The sequence below is a fragment of the Maylandia zebra genome, linkage group LG20, assembly GCF_041146795.1.
Source record: "Maylandia zebra isolate NMK-2024a linkage group LG20, Mzebra_GT3a, whole genome shotgun sequence".
In the NCBI taxonomy this organism is placed as follows: Eukaryota; Metazoa; Chordata; class Actinopteri; order Cichliformes; family Cichlidae; genus Maylandia; species Maylandia zebra.
In genome coordinates, this window is record NC_135186.1 from 33,690,895 (window position 1) to 33,708,990 (window position 18,096).

Here is an 18,096-nt window from a genome sequence, read left to right on the forward strand (position 1 = left end):
GGCTGCAGATGGGGTACTCGTCTTCGTTTTGTTACTAAATGGTGCTCAACCTCATCCTCTTCTTCAAAGTCACTGTCAGACTCAGAAATGTGAAATATTCTGAAACCTCTTTGTCAACATCATCATCAGAAGCTCCTCTCTCTTCCAAAATCAATTGGACGGCCCTCGCAGCAGATAATCTTTTGCCATCTTGATCAGTTGTGATAAAGAACCACACTGGCAAAGTCTTATTTATAGTATTATGCCCCTAATTTGCAGGTGGGACAGGGTATGAGAAAATAAAATTTGGATCCCTAAAGAAAGAGGGTAAAATGTGCGGGAATGTCAGAGCAGACGGTGTTGATAGTTGAATTTTCAACAATGTTGCAACTTTGTGCGGGAGCGGAAGAAAACACTATCAGCAGCACCAGAAAGGAGGAAGACAGAGTGTGGGAACACAGGACCTACACTTTCAACACTTTTACTAGACCTGGGTCCAGTGGACCCGAACACCTTGTATGTAATGTAATTGCGTGGGGGGAGGTACAGTATGAGGTCATTGAAAATTTGTTCAGATTCATGCTCTTCACAGAAAATAAGCCAAAGCCAATGAATTTCAGGTTGAAAAAATAATTAATTGTTTAATTTTTCTTTTGAAAAAAACTGAAAACGGGTCTCACAGACCCGAACACCATACAAGGGTTAACAGTTGTTTATGGGAATTCTTGACCATTCTTCCAAAAGCACATTTGTGAGGTCGCACACTGATATTGAACAAAAAGGCCTGGCTCCTGGTTTCCGCTCTGATCTCAAAGGTGCTTTATCGGGCTTGAGGTCCAGACTCTTCCTACAAAATTGGGAACATGAAATTGTCCCAAATGTCTCGGTGTGCTGAAGCATTAAGAGTTTCTTTGACCTGAACTAAGGGGACAACGCCACACCATAATCCACAATTCGGCACAATGCAGTCAGGCATGTACTGTTGTCCTGGCAACACGGCCATGGAAGTGATGGAAACACCTGAATTCAATGATTTGGATGGACGAGTGAATACTACAGTACAGCGTACCTGTTAACTGTAATATCAAAGTAGAAACACTAATAAAGTCTAATAAACAAACAGCCAACACTGATAATAAATAAAGAATTTTAATATTTATGTACTTTAAATATATCCAGTATACATGAAGTAAACATAATTGTACACAATAACAGGATATACTTTCTTTTTCATACTTGGACTCATATTTCAAGTATGCAGATCCATTATAGCATCAGATATGTCGCAGTGCTTTCTTGGCAAATGGAAGATTATTCAAATGAACAGCATAGAAGTTATCTGGAAGAATCCCATCATGCAGTGCAGTATATTGCAGATAACTTTGGTATGGTGTCGACCAAAACAAAGCATGTTAGTTCATTTACAAAAGCAGAGAAAACAGCATTTGCATCTATGTGGACCAGAAACATGCATGTTTCTCCATAGGTCACTAAAATGTTCCTAAACGTGACAAACATAGCAGACATGAACCCTGCTGCTGCCTCGCTTTGCATGATTTTGAATGATTCTTGTTTTGTGTCCCGTTTTGTTTAATAATTCATGTAAAAGCAAAATGTCCAAATCTGATAAAAGGTGTTAATACAACAAAAAAAAATCCCCTTTAGCAACAGCGGATTTGAAGTTTAGCATCAGGAGCACCGGCTTTCAATTTTGAGGACATTAACTTCCCTCTAAAAGGCATCAAGTGTGTTTTTGTTGTATGAAATAGAGGCAAACTGAAGATTTCATGCACCAGGATGTACTGCTCCCATCACAGAGCCGTGCAAACTGGATCTAAGCAAGAGGACACATATGTACATGTACAGTCTCCCCACAAAGCAGCACGATATGGGCACATTTAACAAAGCTGCCAGTTCAGGGTCTGTGAAACGCTTGGTTTGTGGTGGGAGCAGCACACACCAATGCACGAAACGATGATCCAGCTTTTGATTTTAATGACGTCTTTTTGTTGTTATAAATGGAGGCTGTTTAAAGAAGGGAAACTAATGGCTTCATACATCACAATGTACTGTTCCCTTCCCTGAGGTTCAGTGACTGGATACTATTAGAATGGAAAAGAGAGAGAAGACGTGTACATGTGAAAATACAGCGTTTGTAGTTTGAGAACCAGCCCAGTCGGTCTTACGTGCACCTTTTAATAAAGTAGTACATGCTGTATGATGATCTGTTAACTCTGCATTAGGCAACACACTGTATGTGGAAAACTCAAGTGATGACTGCTGAAAATGTACCTGTAAAATCCTGTCCTGAAGGATTTCTGACCATTTTGCTTTAATCTCAGATTAAAGCAAAAGTGCTTTTCTTTCAACAACTGGGACGTAGTGTGCTCCTGAGTTCTTTTCCATTATTTCATGTTCCTAAAACCAAAAATGCAGATCAATCAGTGACCTCTGAAGAAACATGCGCTCTGAACTTTCACATCTATACGCCGTTTCCTGTGCAATTGAGCAGCAGCTGAGGAACAACAACACTGCAGCGTGCAGATTAAAACCTGTGATTATCTCTAATAATCAGTAACTCTGTACACATTATTACTGTAAACCCAGCCAACATTAAACTACTGACCACATCAACAGTTTAGAGTTACATTCAACAGTCATTTGTTTAACCCAGCATTAGCACGGCTCACAGAAGCTTCACCTTTAGTCTGACTCTCCCCCCGTCACATCACTTTGAACACATTTAAGTCCCAAAAGAAAAACACACAGGTTGCAGTCAAATAGTCAGTTTTCCTCAGGAAAGGTAAGCAGCTAATACCCATGCCTAATTTGCAACAATTATATGTAATTAGGTCAAATAAAACAGCCACAGGGAAGGTTGCAGTATACCTCAGTTTGCATGGATATGTTCTCTTTTTGTGCCTTGCTGTGTTGCCAGCTTTGAGGATTATTACTGTTACTTCAGTCACAGATACTGGAAGCCTTAGACAAAGGTTGGTGAGGAAGTCATATTTATACTCTTCCTGAAACAGAACACATGGGACAAAATAACTAAGACGAGATTTTTGCATCGCTGGAGACAGAAACACCAAAGCATCTGCTGCCAGTTTAGTGTGTGAGCAGTCTGAGCACTGTGGCTCTTTGAAGTCCTTATAAATCATCCTTTTGTAACATGTTTCATTGAAGTTAAGGAAAAGTGATTAGAAAATTACACAGGTGATCATTTCTTTTGACCATTTGACTGCAGCCAGTGTCCAATTTTATTCACAGAAACACAGTAAACACTCTGAATTACTACCTATAACGGCAACTCACCTCCACAATGTTTTATCGTTTCGTTTCAATGATTCACGGGGAGCAAAAGTCTGAATATTTTCAGTCTGATATCTTTTTCTGGTATTTAAAAAAAATGTACACCTCTAGAATCCATTCTAACTTTTTAAGACTTCAGACTTCTGCTGCCGTTCAATAAAACAATCAAACATAAAGGAGGTGCGTTCGTTTACGGGCACTGGATGTCTCTAACCTCCCACAAACATACAACTGTATGCAACATTTTTACAGCAGATTGAAAAGTCAGCTTCCTCTGAGTCAAACACCTTGTTCGATGGTTATTATTGTCTTATTATTTCTCTATTGCTAAGATTTCTTCACAGCTAAAAAATAAAGATTCACATCAAGAACAGCTTATCTCTTAAAAATATGAACACTCTTAAAACTGATAAGAATACAAAAAAAATGAAATAAAAATAAAAACTGGCTTTTTGAAATTACATCTGTTTTTGAAGGGATGAAATCTGAAAACTACCTGAAGGTTATATGAATCCCATCCAGCGACACCTGGACTCTGTGAAGGGGAAGATTAGGTCTCAACGAGGATGTGAATCTCTTTAAAATGTTCTTTTGCAGTCTGTTTACACACAGGCTAAAAACCACGAGCTGCAAAAAGTTCTTTATGAAAGAGAACGCGATGCTGCGTGTAATTTGCCATCAAAAATTGTCTGTTGCGCATTTCATAGGAAATTCCCAATCGGCTGAGTGCTGGTTGAGTCTGTGCAGAAACAAACTTGTTTGCTGCTGTTTAAACAGAATTAGCCAATCAGTGCCCTGCATTTTCCTCTGACATGTCATGGGGTCTAATGAGGCAAAGGCATCACACTTTTCAACAGTCTCCATGACAAAAAAAAGAAGAAAAAAAAAACCCTACTTACTGATCTCCAATAAACACAAAAAAAAAAAACCAATAAATAAAACTCCAGTTGAAATAAATTCTCTGTGATAAGCTATATACGGCATATTTATGGTGTTACCGTCTCTTGGTATTAATATATATATTAACAGTATTACAGTATAAAGTTCGAGTGTACGACACACACATGCAGAACAGCAGAAATCAGGTTCACACTTTCAAAATAAAAGCAAAGGTTTAAATTTCCACAGATGTGTGTTTGGCTTCTCCTGCAGGCTGTTTAATAGTAACACTGAAGTGTAAAATGTAATACTGCAAACCGAAACACAATCGGCAGCTCGACACAGATAAGGAGACCGCTGAAGAGCTGCGGGTTTGAAACAGAGAACATTCGTCTTCAGCCTTTAATGTGAAAACAGCGCCTGTTTTCCTCTCGCTGCAGGCTCGACGTTACTCTGACGGTTTCATCTCATGTTCGGTAGCACGTTAAAAAAAATATTAAAATAAATCAAGCTGCAATTTAGGGAAAACTTTGGAGTCAAAATTTCTGAATTTTTGTTTTTTGTGTGTTTAACAAACTGAATTTTTATTGTGTTTCATCAGGTGTTATTAAAGTTTTAAGCAGGTACAGTTCAGCACGCTGGGACTGGATCGTGGCTTCAGTTTAACGCTGACTTTGCTGCCGCAGATGTTCACACGGATGATATGACGTATACGGCTGTTTCCAGGGGTTTCCATGACAGCAGAGCTGAATTCCAGGTTTTCCAGGACTTTCACCAACTTGATATTTATGTGTTTAATCTTTGCAGTGAAGATGGAAGACAGAACCTCCTGGAGAAGCTTTTACTACAATTCACCCGTTCATCTCTCCATGTACCGAGGTGAAGCCCTGAAGCCCGTTAGTCCCAATATTCTGTGCTCTGATTGGTCAGGTAGCTGCAGCGAATCATAATTTCCTCTCTGTGTAAACAACGGGCTTCATCTTCTCGTCATAAATAATAGTAACTTCTGTTTTCTTCTACTCTGTTGCACTTGCTGTTAGTCAGTAAAGTAAATCCTCTAGCAAAAAAAAAAGCATCATCATCGTCACTTCCTGTCCTGTCAGTTTCCCTTTGTTTGTCCAGCAGCTGACTCCGCCTCGCCACGATGTCAGAAAAGCATACTCCGCCTCCTGTTTGGACTGTTTGCTGGACAGAAAGACAAAAATAGACGATGTCAGTGTCAGACTAACCCAGCAGGGAGCCACGCCGGCTCTGCCTCCTTCCCACACAGACTGTTACCTGGATCCGGTGCTGCTGCTGTTGGTCTCATCGTTTCCTTTTCAAGCTGAATCTCTGGCAGGGTGAAGATGGACGTCGCTGAAACAAAAACAACCACAGCGCCTCTGTGATGTTACCGTAACAACAGGGACCAAATGGGACCGGTGTGAACTTTAAACTTACTGTCAGGAAGTAACTTCACTCTCTTTCCAAGGTTACTGAAGTAAGAGTGGTTCATCGACTCGTCTGCAGAGATCCTCTTCTTCCCCTCAAACTAAAGTTTAAATAAAGTTTAAACTTTAAATTTTTATTTTCCCCATCACATAAATGAACACAAAAAAAAAAAACCCCAAAAGGTTATTTATTCGTTATGATTCAGAAAGAAAAGGAGACGCACAAACACTGCGAGGTTAACTGACCTGTAGGAATTCTGACAACAGCTCCACTCCTTCAGTGCTGAGCCTGAACACAAAAACACAAACTTCGTTATCTGGTGCAGTGAGCCTTTAAGATTACTGCACATCTGTGTGCAGCTGCAGATCTGGTGACTTAAAATAAAGTAAAGAGGAAGGCTCTCTGGAGGCCACTGCAAAGGAATCACACGGATCCTGGTGGGTCAGCAGCAACAGGCTGGACATATGGATGAGGAGGCTTAGTGTTTTAACCCCCGGCTACTAAAACATGGTGTACATGTGTGCAGCTCTGCACCTGGGAGTGTGGTTACTCAGTCTCTCTGCTTTGTATTGAGGATAGTTAAACGCCACAAACTCCTCATTAGACGTGATCCCAGGCCAGGTCTGCTCTGTGGGAGTACCTGCACACAAAATACATACGAGGTTTATTATAAATATAAATGCAAAAGCTTAACAGCTATTTTTTTGAAACATACATTTAAATTAATTTACAAAATAAAGCTAAAAACAGCAGCATGATGAGGTGTGGTGTGACGTCCCTCCCACGTCCAACCTAAGGCATGCTTTTAATCAACACAGGTCGATGGAGTCCTCAAAAGATTACGAAGTAGAAGATGATTCTCACCCAACAATTTAAAGATAAAGTGAAGCTCCTCCTCGACTGTGGAACCAGGAAACAGAGGTCGACCTGTCGCCATCTCGTAAAAAATGCAGCCAACACCCCTAAAAACAGAAAGACAGACAAGCGCAAAGACACGCACACACACGGCAAGAGGTTTGTCTCATCAGATGGTTTAACCATAGATGATCATTTCACCACAGAAGAATCGATTTTTTTAAAATGTAATTTATCAAATTTTCTAGTAGCAGTACTACAATAGAGTAGTACAGTGTACTGCATCACTGACCACATGTCGATGTGAGTGGAGTAGTCGGTGCTGCCCAGCAGGATGTCAGGTGGTCGGTACCACAGCGTCACCACCTCGTTGGAGTACGTCTTTGTTGGGATCGACTTTGCTCGAGCCAAACCTGAAACAAACACACACGCACGCACACACACACACACACACACACACACACACACACACACACACACACGTGTCATTAAAGCCTCATCATCACTGTCTTTACACTGATTCAGATTACATTTGTATCCTAACAGCTAAAATAAATGTATTCATTCTCCGTAAGGACCACGACTCACACTGCCTCAAAAGGCATTTTAAATACTTTCTGGGTGTTGCATTACAAATAGACGATGGGATGATGTGCAGTGACTCTGCTGTCCTGAATTCACCGAGGAGGTCATTCTGTCTCTGGTTGTGGAGGTCAGATGTGTGTCTGTAATCCTCCTCTGCCAAACTGCACAGAGCAAATCCATGTCTCTGGCTCATCGTCAAAGTCCAGGCATAAAAAGGGATCGGTCGCCCTCTGTGTCTTTAACCGCACGGCCCGAAGCGGTTTTAATATCCAATTCTCACAGGAACCAAAAATCGACTCTCTTCCAATAAAACTGTCTCCACTGGTAATACAGGAAGAACGGCTCTCTGCGATGCTGTGATAAATAAATGAAGTGAAGGTCTGAGAGAGGTCCCTGAAGAACTTCACATCTTCATCACTAACATGACATAACTGCCAGCTGGTTGGAATGACAACAACAACAAGATGAAGAAAATCACGAGGTTTAGTGATAATCGTGGAGCTGGAAAGGCAGGGATTCAGCCGGGGGCTCCTACTGGCCAAGGGTTCGGTCTGCAATTTAATAAGTAGCACTTGTTGTGTGTGTGTGTGTGTGTGTGTGTGTGTGTGTGTGTGTGTGTGTGTCACAGATGGGCTTGGCAACAGCTGGGCAGCTCTTCACACACACAGTTGATTTGGTCTTTTACTTTCTTGTAATCCTCTTCCAGTGTCTTAATTTTCTCCCTACGCAGCTTCACTGAAGTCCGAAGTTGAGAATAAATAAAATTTGATATTTTGCTCAGACGAGCAAGATGTTCCTCCAACCAATAAATAATGGACGTGAATGTCGGTCCATTTCTTCATGTTTTGTTCCACCTTCAGAGCCAACTGTTCTTGTTTTCTTGTTTGCCTTTTCCTTAGTTTTAGCGTGACAGGTGCCGGTAGCTCACGCTTACATCATTACACATTTACATCACTCAAAAGGTGAGTTTTGCACAAGAAAAACCTCAGACGCTAAGATTTAAATAGGTCCTAACTTTACAAAAAAAACAAAAAACAAAAACTAAGAGTGTCTGCAGGACTCACCAAAGTCTGCTAGCTTGAGCTCTCCTCGCTCGTTGATCAGCAGATTTTGTGGTTTTAGATCTCGATGGAGAACTTTCCTCCGGTGGCAGTACGACAAACCTCGCAGCAGCTGGAAAAGGAAGAGCTGAGGACAGAAACACCACTGCAGTTACAGGAAAAGTCGATGAGCACACGATGCAAAGAAAAACCCTCAAAAACAGGGAAACAAGAGAAGAAGAATTCCTTCTGCTTTTTTAAATTCATTTTTTATCATTGTTTAAAAATCTACCAAAATCAGAAAAGTTAAATCACCAGCAGGTTTGTCACATCAGTTTGTGCCACACACACACACACACACACACACACACACACACACACACACACACACACACACACACACACACACTTAATTTCATTATACTAAGAATAAAACAAACTTTTCTCACTTTGACATTGTGAACATGAATGACATTTCCACAGTCGTCCAGATACTGCTTCAGATCCTTGTCCTGAAACACATGAACACACATTCAAACCCACCAAAGAAGAAGAAGAAGAGGAGTTTGTGTATTGTTGTGTGCATTTCTTACCAGGTACTCAAACACCAGTGTGAGGGATTTCTGCGTGTGGATGATGTCATGAAGCGTGACGATGTTGGCGTGTTTCAAATCCTTCAACAGAGACACTGAGGAGTAAAAAGTACAAACATGCTGTCATTAGTACTTCTACTACTGTAGCACCAGTAATACTTCTGTTGGTTCAGTGTCAGTGATGCAGTACCTTCTCTGATTGCAGTACACGGAGCTCCTTCTTCATGTTCCAGTCTAATTTCCTTCAGAGCCACGAGATTTTCAGTCAGTTTACTCCGACCTTTATACACTGTGGCATAGGTCCCCTACACACAGGTGACACACAGAGAGGAGAGAGGCGGGGCATTTGGGCCATCGGAATCTTATTTATTGATTTCAGGAGCCAAAAGCAAACATTACAACAAAAAGAGTGGACTGTCAGGCAAAGCTTTTTACACTTAATTTGTAGAAAAGGTCAGAAAACTTTACATTAGTTAGTGAGTCTGAAATGAAACCCTTAAGGAGTGTCACAGAGCAGCACGGAGCACTTAGATCCTGTTTGTGTTCTTTATTAAACAGTTTCAAAGATCTGTCTGACATCAACCGATAGAAGGAGATAATGTGGCCTCACCTCTCCCAGTTTGTCCAGCTTGATGTAAGTTTCCAGCTTCCCAAAACCAATCTCTGACTGCAGGCAAAGAGGCAGAGATGAGAGGGTTAAAATAACCTGCACTGGCACACTAAATGCAAGAGAAACAACACAACAAACATCCTGCATTACTTGAAACAACAGAATCAGAAACCGGTTTCACACTTGCATCCCCCCCTACAGACACACAGTCTGCAGCCCAGCGTATCCAAATTCAGGGGCCGCATCCTTCGGAGGCCGCAGTTGTAGGCCGATTACGTTACAGCGGCGCGACAAAGCCTGCCCAAATGTCTGGGTCACAAAATAAACGTTTAACATATTTCCAGGCGAGAATGTAGCTGTGTAAACCTCGAGTATCTGCTCGGTTTATCAAGACATCACATATTTGTAAAAGCGCTCCGACGTTTTCGGAGACGTCTGTTACCCACCAGCTGGATAGCGAGCCCGGGTTCAAGGCTCACTAGATCCGGCAAGAACAGCGAACTCCCAGCACATCGTTTTCAACCCCCCCCCCTCGCGATCTTTCGCTACTCAGGTTAAACATGATTTATAAGTCAGTTAGATAAATTAAAAATGTTGTTGTTTGGCTTTGTTCAGTCTTTTATTAGTTCCTGAGTAAATCGGTTTGGCTGAGATTAAAGTTACAGTTTTCACACAGCTGAATAAACATCACACAGAAAACTGATTAAACAGAAGTGTGAGATGGTCGAATTTACTCCAATGTCCTGTTATATATTGAACAGCAAGGAGCAGACGGCAGAGTTTATTAAACTTCACTGAGACAATCTGCAAATTTCATTAAAAGTTTAATAAACCATCATCTTGTCTTTATTTTTAGTTAGAAATGATAGTTATATTAGAGCAGATGCTGGTCCAATAAGCTATACTTTCCACGTCCACTGGATGCATGATCCAATTAGTCGACTAATCACAAAAATAATCGGTGACTAGTCGACTATCAAAATCATCGTTTGTGGCAGGCCTACCCAAAACTGTCCCAAACACCTGCGTGAAAACAAAAAGAAGCAGTTACACATACCAGAGACACTCTACGCAGCCGCCTGCTGATTGGCTGCTCGAACAGAGCTGGACCAATCACATTAAACTTCTCCAGGTAATCGTCTGGAAGACGGATGTCAGCCGGTAACGACAGACGTTTGTTGATGTCCTGAAACAGAGAAGAAACACAACAGAATTCACGTGAACGTTCACCTTCATCCTCCGCAGCACCTGACAGTTTATTTTCATCAGCAAAGACCTTTTACCGCTGCAGGTAAATGTTCAGTCATCATGAAAGGAACCGTTTCATTTTAACATGAAATGTCTGCATTGGATCTGAAGTAGCACTAAAAACAAACAAAGGGCAGACAGCACTGGAAATGCAGGCCCTGAATGCAACCTGTGACCACTGCAGCAAACAGTAATCGCACCCGATTCCTCTTAAAGATGGCTGCCTGAGCGAGATTATAAAAAGAACCCACGAACTCCACAGCTGCTCGTTTGGCTCTCAGGGTGAGACCAACATGGTGAGGAATCCACCTGTACCTGTGCTTTAATGTAGCAGCAGAGGTCAGGATCTACAGGAGGAGCCAAAAGAAAATACAGGTTGATGGACCTGATCTGACCCAGCGGTAGCTGCAGAGCCAGACACATGGAGGTTCCTCGGAGGAGCAGACCTTTACAGACTAATGGAAGCACAATGTGAAATTATGAGCTGGATAAAGTCCGTCCCCTGACCTGAATCCATCAGAAAACCTTTAGAGGATTTTAAAACAGAAGGCAGAGAAACAAAACCTCCGGCCAGGAGTCAGAACATCTGTCCACAGATGTGTGACAGACTGGCATCACCCATTAGCCGCGAGGGGAGGTGGTGTGGGGGGGGGGTCACACATCTGCCTGCAAAAACAAAAGCCCACATAGAAAATAAAAAGCTCACAGATGAAAGAGTCCTCACTCTCTAAGCGGTTTGCTTTTAATGACACAGCAGCTCAATCAGCCCACACTTCAGCCTGACAGTTATTGTAGCCTATTGGCTCATTTACAGCTTTACCAGCACTGCACAGGTAAACCCAGCTTTGTTAAGCACCAGTTCGAGTCTGGCGCTGAAACGAACACATTTTGCTTGCTCGTTCCTTAAAAGCAGGACCTGGACCAGCCAGCATGACAGCTGTGCATCTGTACCCGGAGACCAGCCGAGTCTTTCAGTCGTGAAAAAGATGAAGACAAGCTCGCTGACATGTTTGGGAAGCTGCAGGCTAAACCACTCCAACGCATCTTTGCATCTGATAAATATTAATGTTAGAGAAACACACGGCACCGTCTCAGTCAGAGCAGTGTGAAGGCCCTCCGTCAGCAGCTACGACGCGCTGGACTGAAGAAGCAACAAGAAATCTCAAACCAGACTTAGCTCTATAACACATTTGGCTGAAGATGTTCCTTTGGAAGGAATGTAAGAAAATATCAAAAACGAAACCAACCAAGGAGGCGAAGAGCTGCACCAAACCGCTAAAAGGTCCTCAAGGCTTTGCAGAAAACAAATAGTGAGTGCTCCTTAAAGACTGGGGAATATCCCAACATCTCTGCTAGTAAGCTCTCTGTGTGTGTGTGTGTGTGTGTGTGTGTGTGTGTGTGTGTGTGTGTGTGTGTGTGTGTGTGTGTGTGTGTGTGTGTGTGTGTGTGTGTGTGTGTGTACCTCAGTAGAGATCTTCTTATTCCTCATTCTGACTTTAACTGGACTCTGAACATCATCAGAAGAAGAAGCTGGATCGCTTTCTCCATCTGAGCTCATTTTCACATCTTCATGGACGATCTCTGAAAACACACACGAATAACAGTCACACGCATACAAAGAGTAGAGCAGGCCTTAAATTCCCCATATCACCAAATGCACCAAAACAAGTCCGATCTACAGAGGCTCCTCCCTACAACTCATCTCAGAAATCCCGTGTCCAGGCAGGTCAGAGCTGTTTTGGTGGCATGACTCACAACTAATCCTCCTCTGCAGTAGCGTCAAAAACAGGAATATCCTGCCTGAGAGTGATGCTGAAAACGCACTCCGCTGTATCTGTCACTTCCAGGCTGGACTACTGTAATTCATTTATATCAGGATGTACTCATAGCTCTCTGAAAAGCCTCCAGCTGATAAAGAAATGCTGTAGTAAGAGTACTAATGAGGACTAGAGAAAGAGCCATTTCTCCCATATTAATTCTCTCATATTAACTTGTCTTCATTGGCCCCTTGTGAACTCTAGTATAGAGCTTAAAATCATTTTCATCACACACAAAGTCCTGAATGAGCAGAGTCCATCATATCTTAAAGACTTAATAGTATTGCATTATCCCAGCAGAGCACTTCGCTCTCACAGTGCAGGCTTATTGTGGTTCCTGGAGACTGAGAGGCAGAGCCACGCTGATCTCTTCTATGGCACGACATTATTTCCTGCGACACTCCATAGAATTGGAGGCAGAGCCTTGAGCTATCAGACGTCTCTGCTGTGGAACCAGCTCCCAGTCTGGGTTCGGGAGTCAGACACCCTCCCTGATTTTAAGCTTTTCTTTTTGGAAACAATTACATTTCGGGCTGGATCAGGTGACTCGAACGCTCCTTGGTCATGTTACACAACTTCTCATATTACGCACCTCTCCTGTGCTCTCTTTTTATATGCTGTGATTGCATGCATCCATTTGGTTTCGTCTATCTCCCCACAGTCTCTGCTCTCTCTGTATCTGTTCTGCAGGCCAACCTGCTCAGTATTTCATCTTATATTCTTTCTATTTCTACATCGCTCTGCTTTTTCCTGTCACTGCGACCGGTTGCAGCAGACGGCCTGGGTCAGCTGCAGGCAAATTCTTCTTTCTCAGTTCAGAGTAAATGGTAAAAATGGTAAATGGCCTGTATTTGTATAGCGCTTTACTAGAGAGCTGATATGCAGCAGAATGCAACTATGCAGCGCATGTTCTGCACAGTCACAGTCTGCAAAAATTTGGGAAAGAATTCATCAGTTCATGGACAAAACGCAGCGCTGTTTGTATGACGTGGCTAAGAAAACATCCACAGAGTAGACTTTGTAAATTTACAATTACAAGAAGAAATACAAACACCATTTCTGTGTAAAATGATCGTGCACGCCGTGTGTAAAACAAAGTATTTTGACTGGTGTGTTTTTATATTTATGGAGTGCATCTCTGCAGCACGTACACTCTCAAGCCCAGAAAAGCCACTTTCATTGATTAGAGCAGAAGTGTGACGTTGCAGCATTCAGCCTGCCAACACATGAAGCCACAGCGTCCGTCAGACTGTTGTTTTCTGGCTGTACTGAATTTAAATCGAGGGGAATGCCTCTTTCACTGCTCCAGCATTCAGATTTAAACTCACCAATTATGACTTCATTCCTGTTTCACAGCCAACAACTGATCTATGTTTTCACTTCACAGGAGAAATTAAATTTACTTAGTCGTTAAAATAAAACATCACCAGTTAAACTCATCTACATTTTCAAGCATACAGCAAAATCAACTTCTATTTTAATGTTGATAGATGCACAGTACATGATTATACTGTATATATTCAGCACGTATGTGTGTATTAGTGGTACAGTACTTGTGCATGTACATGTATTTGCGGCATTAGTACCCAGTCTGGTGGCGTGGTTCAGGTAGGAGCTCAGGCTGCGTCCGAGGCCTCTGGGTTTCCTCAGTGAGGTGCTGTACGACTGAAGTAAAGACTGAACTGAAGAGGATGAAGATCGAACCTTCAAACCTCCAGAGGAACGAAGAGACACCACCTCTGAGGGGAGAGATGAAGGGGCGAAGTGAGGGAAGGATGTGGGGAGGAAAGGAGGTAACAGAAGGGCGATGGAGGGATGAGGGAGGTGTAGGAGGAGGTGAGGGGAGGAGGCGGGTAACGGTTGGTTGATTTGGAAGGAAAAAAATGAAAGTGGGGTTAAAGGAGAAAAAATAAATTCAAATTAAACAAGTGTTATATTATTGATTAATTGATTGATTGACAGATCCAAGAGGCAACCAATCAAATCACAGATCCAACCAACCAGTCAGATCAGAGGAGGGAATCAGGCGGGAAGTGTCAGGAATTAAACCAGCGAGCTTCCAGTTACTGGTTTGCTGTGTGAGTGGCAGACCAGTTTATAAAGCTGGTTAGCAGCTGGTTAGTTCTTGACTGTTTTAACTGGGAATAATTTTAATTAGTTAGCTACATATTTAAAAAAAGAGGGGGGAAATAAAATGAATAAATATATTTTATTCATGTTATTTACATACTAAAGCATTCAGCCAATCAGGACAAAGTTCTGCCATCACAGAGGTGGTTCCCTATTGGTGGAGCCGGAGGAAAAAGTCTGCAGCTCACTGCAGTCGCCAAGCTCACGGCAGGTTATGTCACCATGTGACACAGTGACACTCTGCAGCACCAGCGGACTTCAGACAAATCTTTAACCAGCATGCATCACGGCAAGCCAGCGCTGCACAGCCGGTCATGTGGTCGCCCGTACTACAACATATGTCCAACATGCCCAGAATATCTTTGCCTTATCGGGCTTCACTTTCTCTGACATCCACAGTCAGACTGAACAGTCACACAAAGGTGGCCATCAACTCGACAAGCTTTCAGTCAAGTTACAAGTGAGTTCCCACGAGCTGTGACAATCTGCTGGGATCATGTGGGAAAAACACAAAAACATAAACACTATACAGTTGCTGTGGTTCAAATGGAAGCGTGTGACAGGAAAAGCATTGGATAAACAGCATTTATATCCAGGAACTAACACTGGGGGTGGGATTCCTTATTTTCTGTCATATATACATATACTGGTAAAACAGTCGATGCTAGGGCTGGGAAATTTATCAAGTGTGTAGTCTTTGGAACATAAAGTCCGGAGTTCAAATCCCGGGTAGAGCAAGCATCCAGGCTATTCAAGCCTACCTTGGAACATGAGCGAGGTAAGCATGGAAGCAGTCCCAGCTTAACAAGCTCTGTGTCAGGTGTTGCCAGGACATACTGATGGGAAGTGGGTTACTCTTTGCACTGTGTGACATCAGAAAGCGAGGACAACCCCGACGTGGTCACCACGGAGGATAAACACATAAGCCCCAAACAGATCAGTAGCTAAACTACTGCAGTAGAACGAGAGATTAGAAACAAAATGAGCACAAGTCTCCTTTAATAGACTTGTCATGGCAGCACGAGTGGATACGACTATAATTACAACTGTGTATTGCATTAAATGAACGCGTTGCCTCGCTGTATTCTTATGTGTAAAACAGCATTAGCATCATTGTTTCCCTGAGGCTTTTTGACTGTCTGAGAACAAATGGAAACATAATTCTAAATGGTAAGTAGGCTGCCTTGCAAATTTCATATAACATATAAAGTATTTAACCCTAGAACACTAACGTCGGGTGATGTTCACCCACGCGGTGAATAAAAATCACTCGGAGGTAAATTCCAAGGGAATTTATAGTTAGCTGGTCATTTTCTCTCTCTCACAGATGTCAGTAATGTAGGGAAACTGGACAAAGCTCACATGTCCCAGGAATGGGAGCACCAAAGAATTTCCCAGTTTCATTATTTATTTTTAGGACTTTACCTTTTTTCTCTTTATGACATGTTGTATAAGGGGAAAATAAGAGTACTTTAATTTCCCATTTATTGTTGTATGTTTTTATATATATATATATCTCTGTCCATCAAGGTTCAAGACATCTTCTAGGAATGGTGACACTATATCCAGTGGACAGCAATTTTCCATGCTGATCTCTCATCTCAAGCATAACCTGCACCTGAGCAGCCAGGTGTGTGGCATTAATTAAAGCCGCCATCATAAAAATTGAAAACCCAGCGCTGAGCTCTAAAATCTCGGCACAGGCCTCTGTTCACACCTGACAGGATTACCTGAGTCGCTGTGTGACGTTGCTTCCTGAGTGATGGTGTCACTCAGTGTCCTGTCCCCTCCCCCTGACCCACCCCTCCCCAGAGTGAGTGACAGCTGCCGTTTGATCTTCCTCATCCTCTCCATTAGCGGGGGCCGAGGGGGGAGAGGGGGACGTGACGCCAAGGGGGGCGGGGCTGCCAGTCTGGAGACCACGCCTGGACAGGTAGAAATAAAAGGACAGAAATGTAAATAGCCAAACAGTTGGAAACACCTGAACGCCTCAACATCTGACTCATCATGCCTGAATTAGTAGTTATGCATATTCATCTACCATTCATTCACCATCATCACCTGCCACACCACAGCCGAATAGGTCTACCTCACAAGAATCACTCGTCTCACCTGAACATCATCACCTGTAGATCATCAGCTATAGATTCGGCTCACCTGTACATGACCACCTGTATTCATGTCACCTATGGATTTGGTTTACCTGAGACATCATCCTCTTTATGCTCATCTCACATTGAAATCACTACATGCACTCTCATCTCACCTGCAGGTAATCGCGTGACACTTAAAACTAATCCCACGGAACACCCTGAAAACGCGGGCACGAGTTTCCACTGGTGAATCTGACGCACACAGGTGAGTGTGATGTTACTCAGTGTTGATGAAAAGACTCGAGGCCTCGGATCTGTGTAGCAGGAAGTACCCGCACTCACTAATGAACCCAAACAGCCACTTAGATCCGCTTCATGTCACGTGCACACCTGACGGCTAACACCTGGCTGAGTGACAGGACATGTACCTGACAGATGCGTTACGTCACTGCCCGTGGATCTGACGGCACGGAACGGGAACTGAAACTACGTGTGTGTGTCCCCGTGGCAGCTGTTGTTTGTGTTCTGCCGCTTCGGGTGTCGCGTCTCCGTGGACCTGCCTACGCCTGTGTGTTTCTGAGCTGGAGAGCCGAGGACGGGAGCCGTGTATTTCCTGCAGTAAACCGTCCTCCTCACTGTTATAAATAGCAGCGGAGGCGGAGCGGCCGCTGCTCCCTCAACGACTCACTCACCATTTGATAAAGACGGTTTTCCGGTTACACGCGAGGCCCGGGGGTGACCGTTACTCACCGGGAGGGTTTATCCCGGTCTGTCCCGGGTTATCCGTGGCTCGGTTCAGTCTGACGGCTTCTCGGATCTTCCTGGCTCCCAGTAATCTGCAGCCATGTTGCTGCTCTGCTCAGCTCCGCTCCTCCGGTGCGTCCTGACGGAGACGCTCACGGCACCGTCGGTGACGTAACAACCCGGCACGTGTCCCCGCCCCTTTTCATTTCTTTATATATATTTTTTATTAAATATGTAAACATGTTGATTATACAAACAGAGCAGCTAAAAACAACAAGAAATTGTTCCGAAAAGAAGCCAGTCGTTTGTTTGCTATACAAACAATTTAGTTAATAAGTCACACTTGGATATGAGGGATATTTTTTATACTTTTACTAAATAAAAAGTTAAATAATCACTTTGTTAGTAGCTCGTCACAAACACATAATTTGTTCGTTCATTGCTTTTCAATCTATAAAAAATGACCAAACATGACTGTTAGACCAGCAAGCTGATTCGCTGTTATGTCCATATCTTGACATAATGTGGAGAGTAACTGGACACGTGGAGTAATGTCCTTTAAGAAACAGGAAAAAAAGCCCTGACACATGTCTGGTCTTTGAGTTGATCCACTCATCACTGAAGCCTCATCACAAATGGTATCAGTGGAAGGGTGGCTACAAAGGAACATGACTCAAAAATCCTGCCTCAGGTTGTACAGAGTTTGGTTTAAGTAGTCATCAATACGTATGGAGGTCAGGAGAGAGTGAGTGTCTGCAGCCATCTATAAAACAGCCTCTG

The 18,096-nt window shown here is 42.9% G+C and overlaps 1 protein-coding gene across 5 annotated transcripts; it reads right to left on the reverse strand.

Annotated features, from left to right (window-relative positions):
* Window positions 1-1,112: 1,112 nt before the first annotated feature.
* cdk16 (cyclin dependent kinase 16) lies at window positions 1,113-17,477 on the reverse strand. 5 transcript variants are annotated; one of them, XM_004568133.6, is made up of 17 exons: window positions 17,323-17,476; window positions 16,210-16,404; window positions 13,936-14,088; window positions 11,995-12,113; window positions 10,342-10,470; window positions 9,285-9,341; window positions 8,865-8,979; window positions 8,675-8,769; window positions 8,531-8,593; window positions 8,106-8,229; window positions 6,749-6,869; window positions 6,466-6,563; window positions 6,136-6,241; window positions 5,847-5,889; window positions 5,611-5,701; window positions 5,449-5,526; window positions 1,113-5,355 (listed from the first exon to the last, which is right to left on the reverse strand). In XM_004568133.6, exons 2-17 carry the CDS (start codon window positions 16,331-16,333, stop codon window positions 5,318-5,320), a joined length of 1,554 nt encoding a protein of 517 aa, XP_004568190.1. In that variant the 5' UTR covers window positions 16,334-16,404; window positions 17,323-17,476; the 3' UTR covers window positions 1,113-5,317. The 5 variants fall into 5 exon arrangements, with proteins under 5 accessions (XP_004568190.1, XP_004568192.1, XP_004568191.1 ...); XM_004568135.6 differs by lacking the exon at window positions 17,323-17,476 and adding an exon at window positions 17,265-17,287; XM_004568134.6 differs by lacking the exon at window positions 17,323-17,476 and adding an exon at window positions 17,001-17,166.
* Window positions 17,478-18,096: the final 619 nt, after the last annotated feature.

Coding starts and splice junctions, on each gene's coding strand:
- cdk16 (XM_004568133.6), bottom strand. CDS start 16,333: ATGGAGAGGATGAGGAAGATCAAACGGCAGCTGTCACTCACTCTGGGG. Junction 6,564..6,748: donor TCCACTCACATCGACATGTG/GTCAGTGATGCA, acceptor TTCTGTTTTTAG/GGGTGTTGGCTGCATTTTTT. Junction 5,890..6,135: donor CTGAGTAACCACACTCCCAG/GTGCAGAGCTGC, acceptor TTTTGTGTTCAG/GCTCAGCACTGAAGGAGTGG.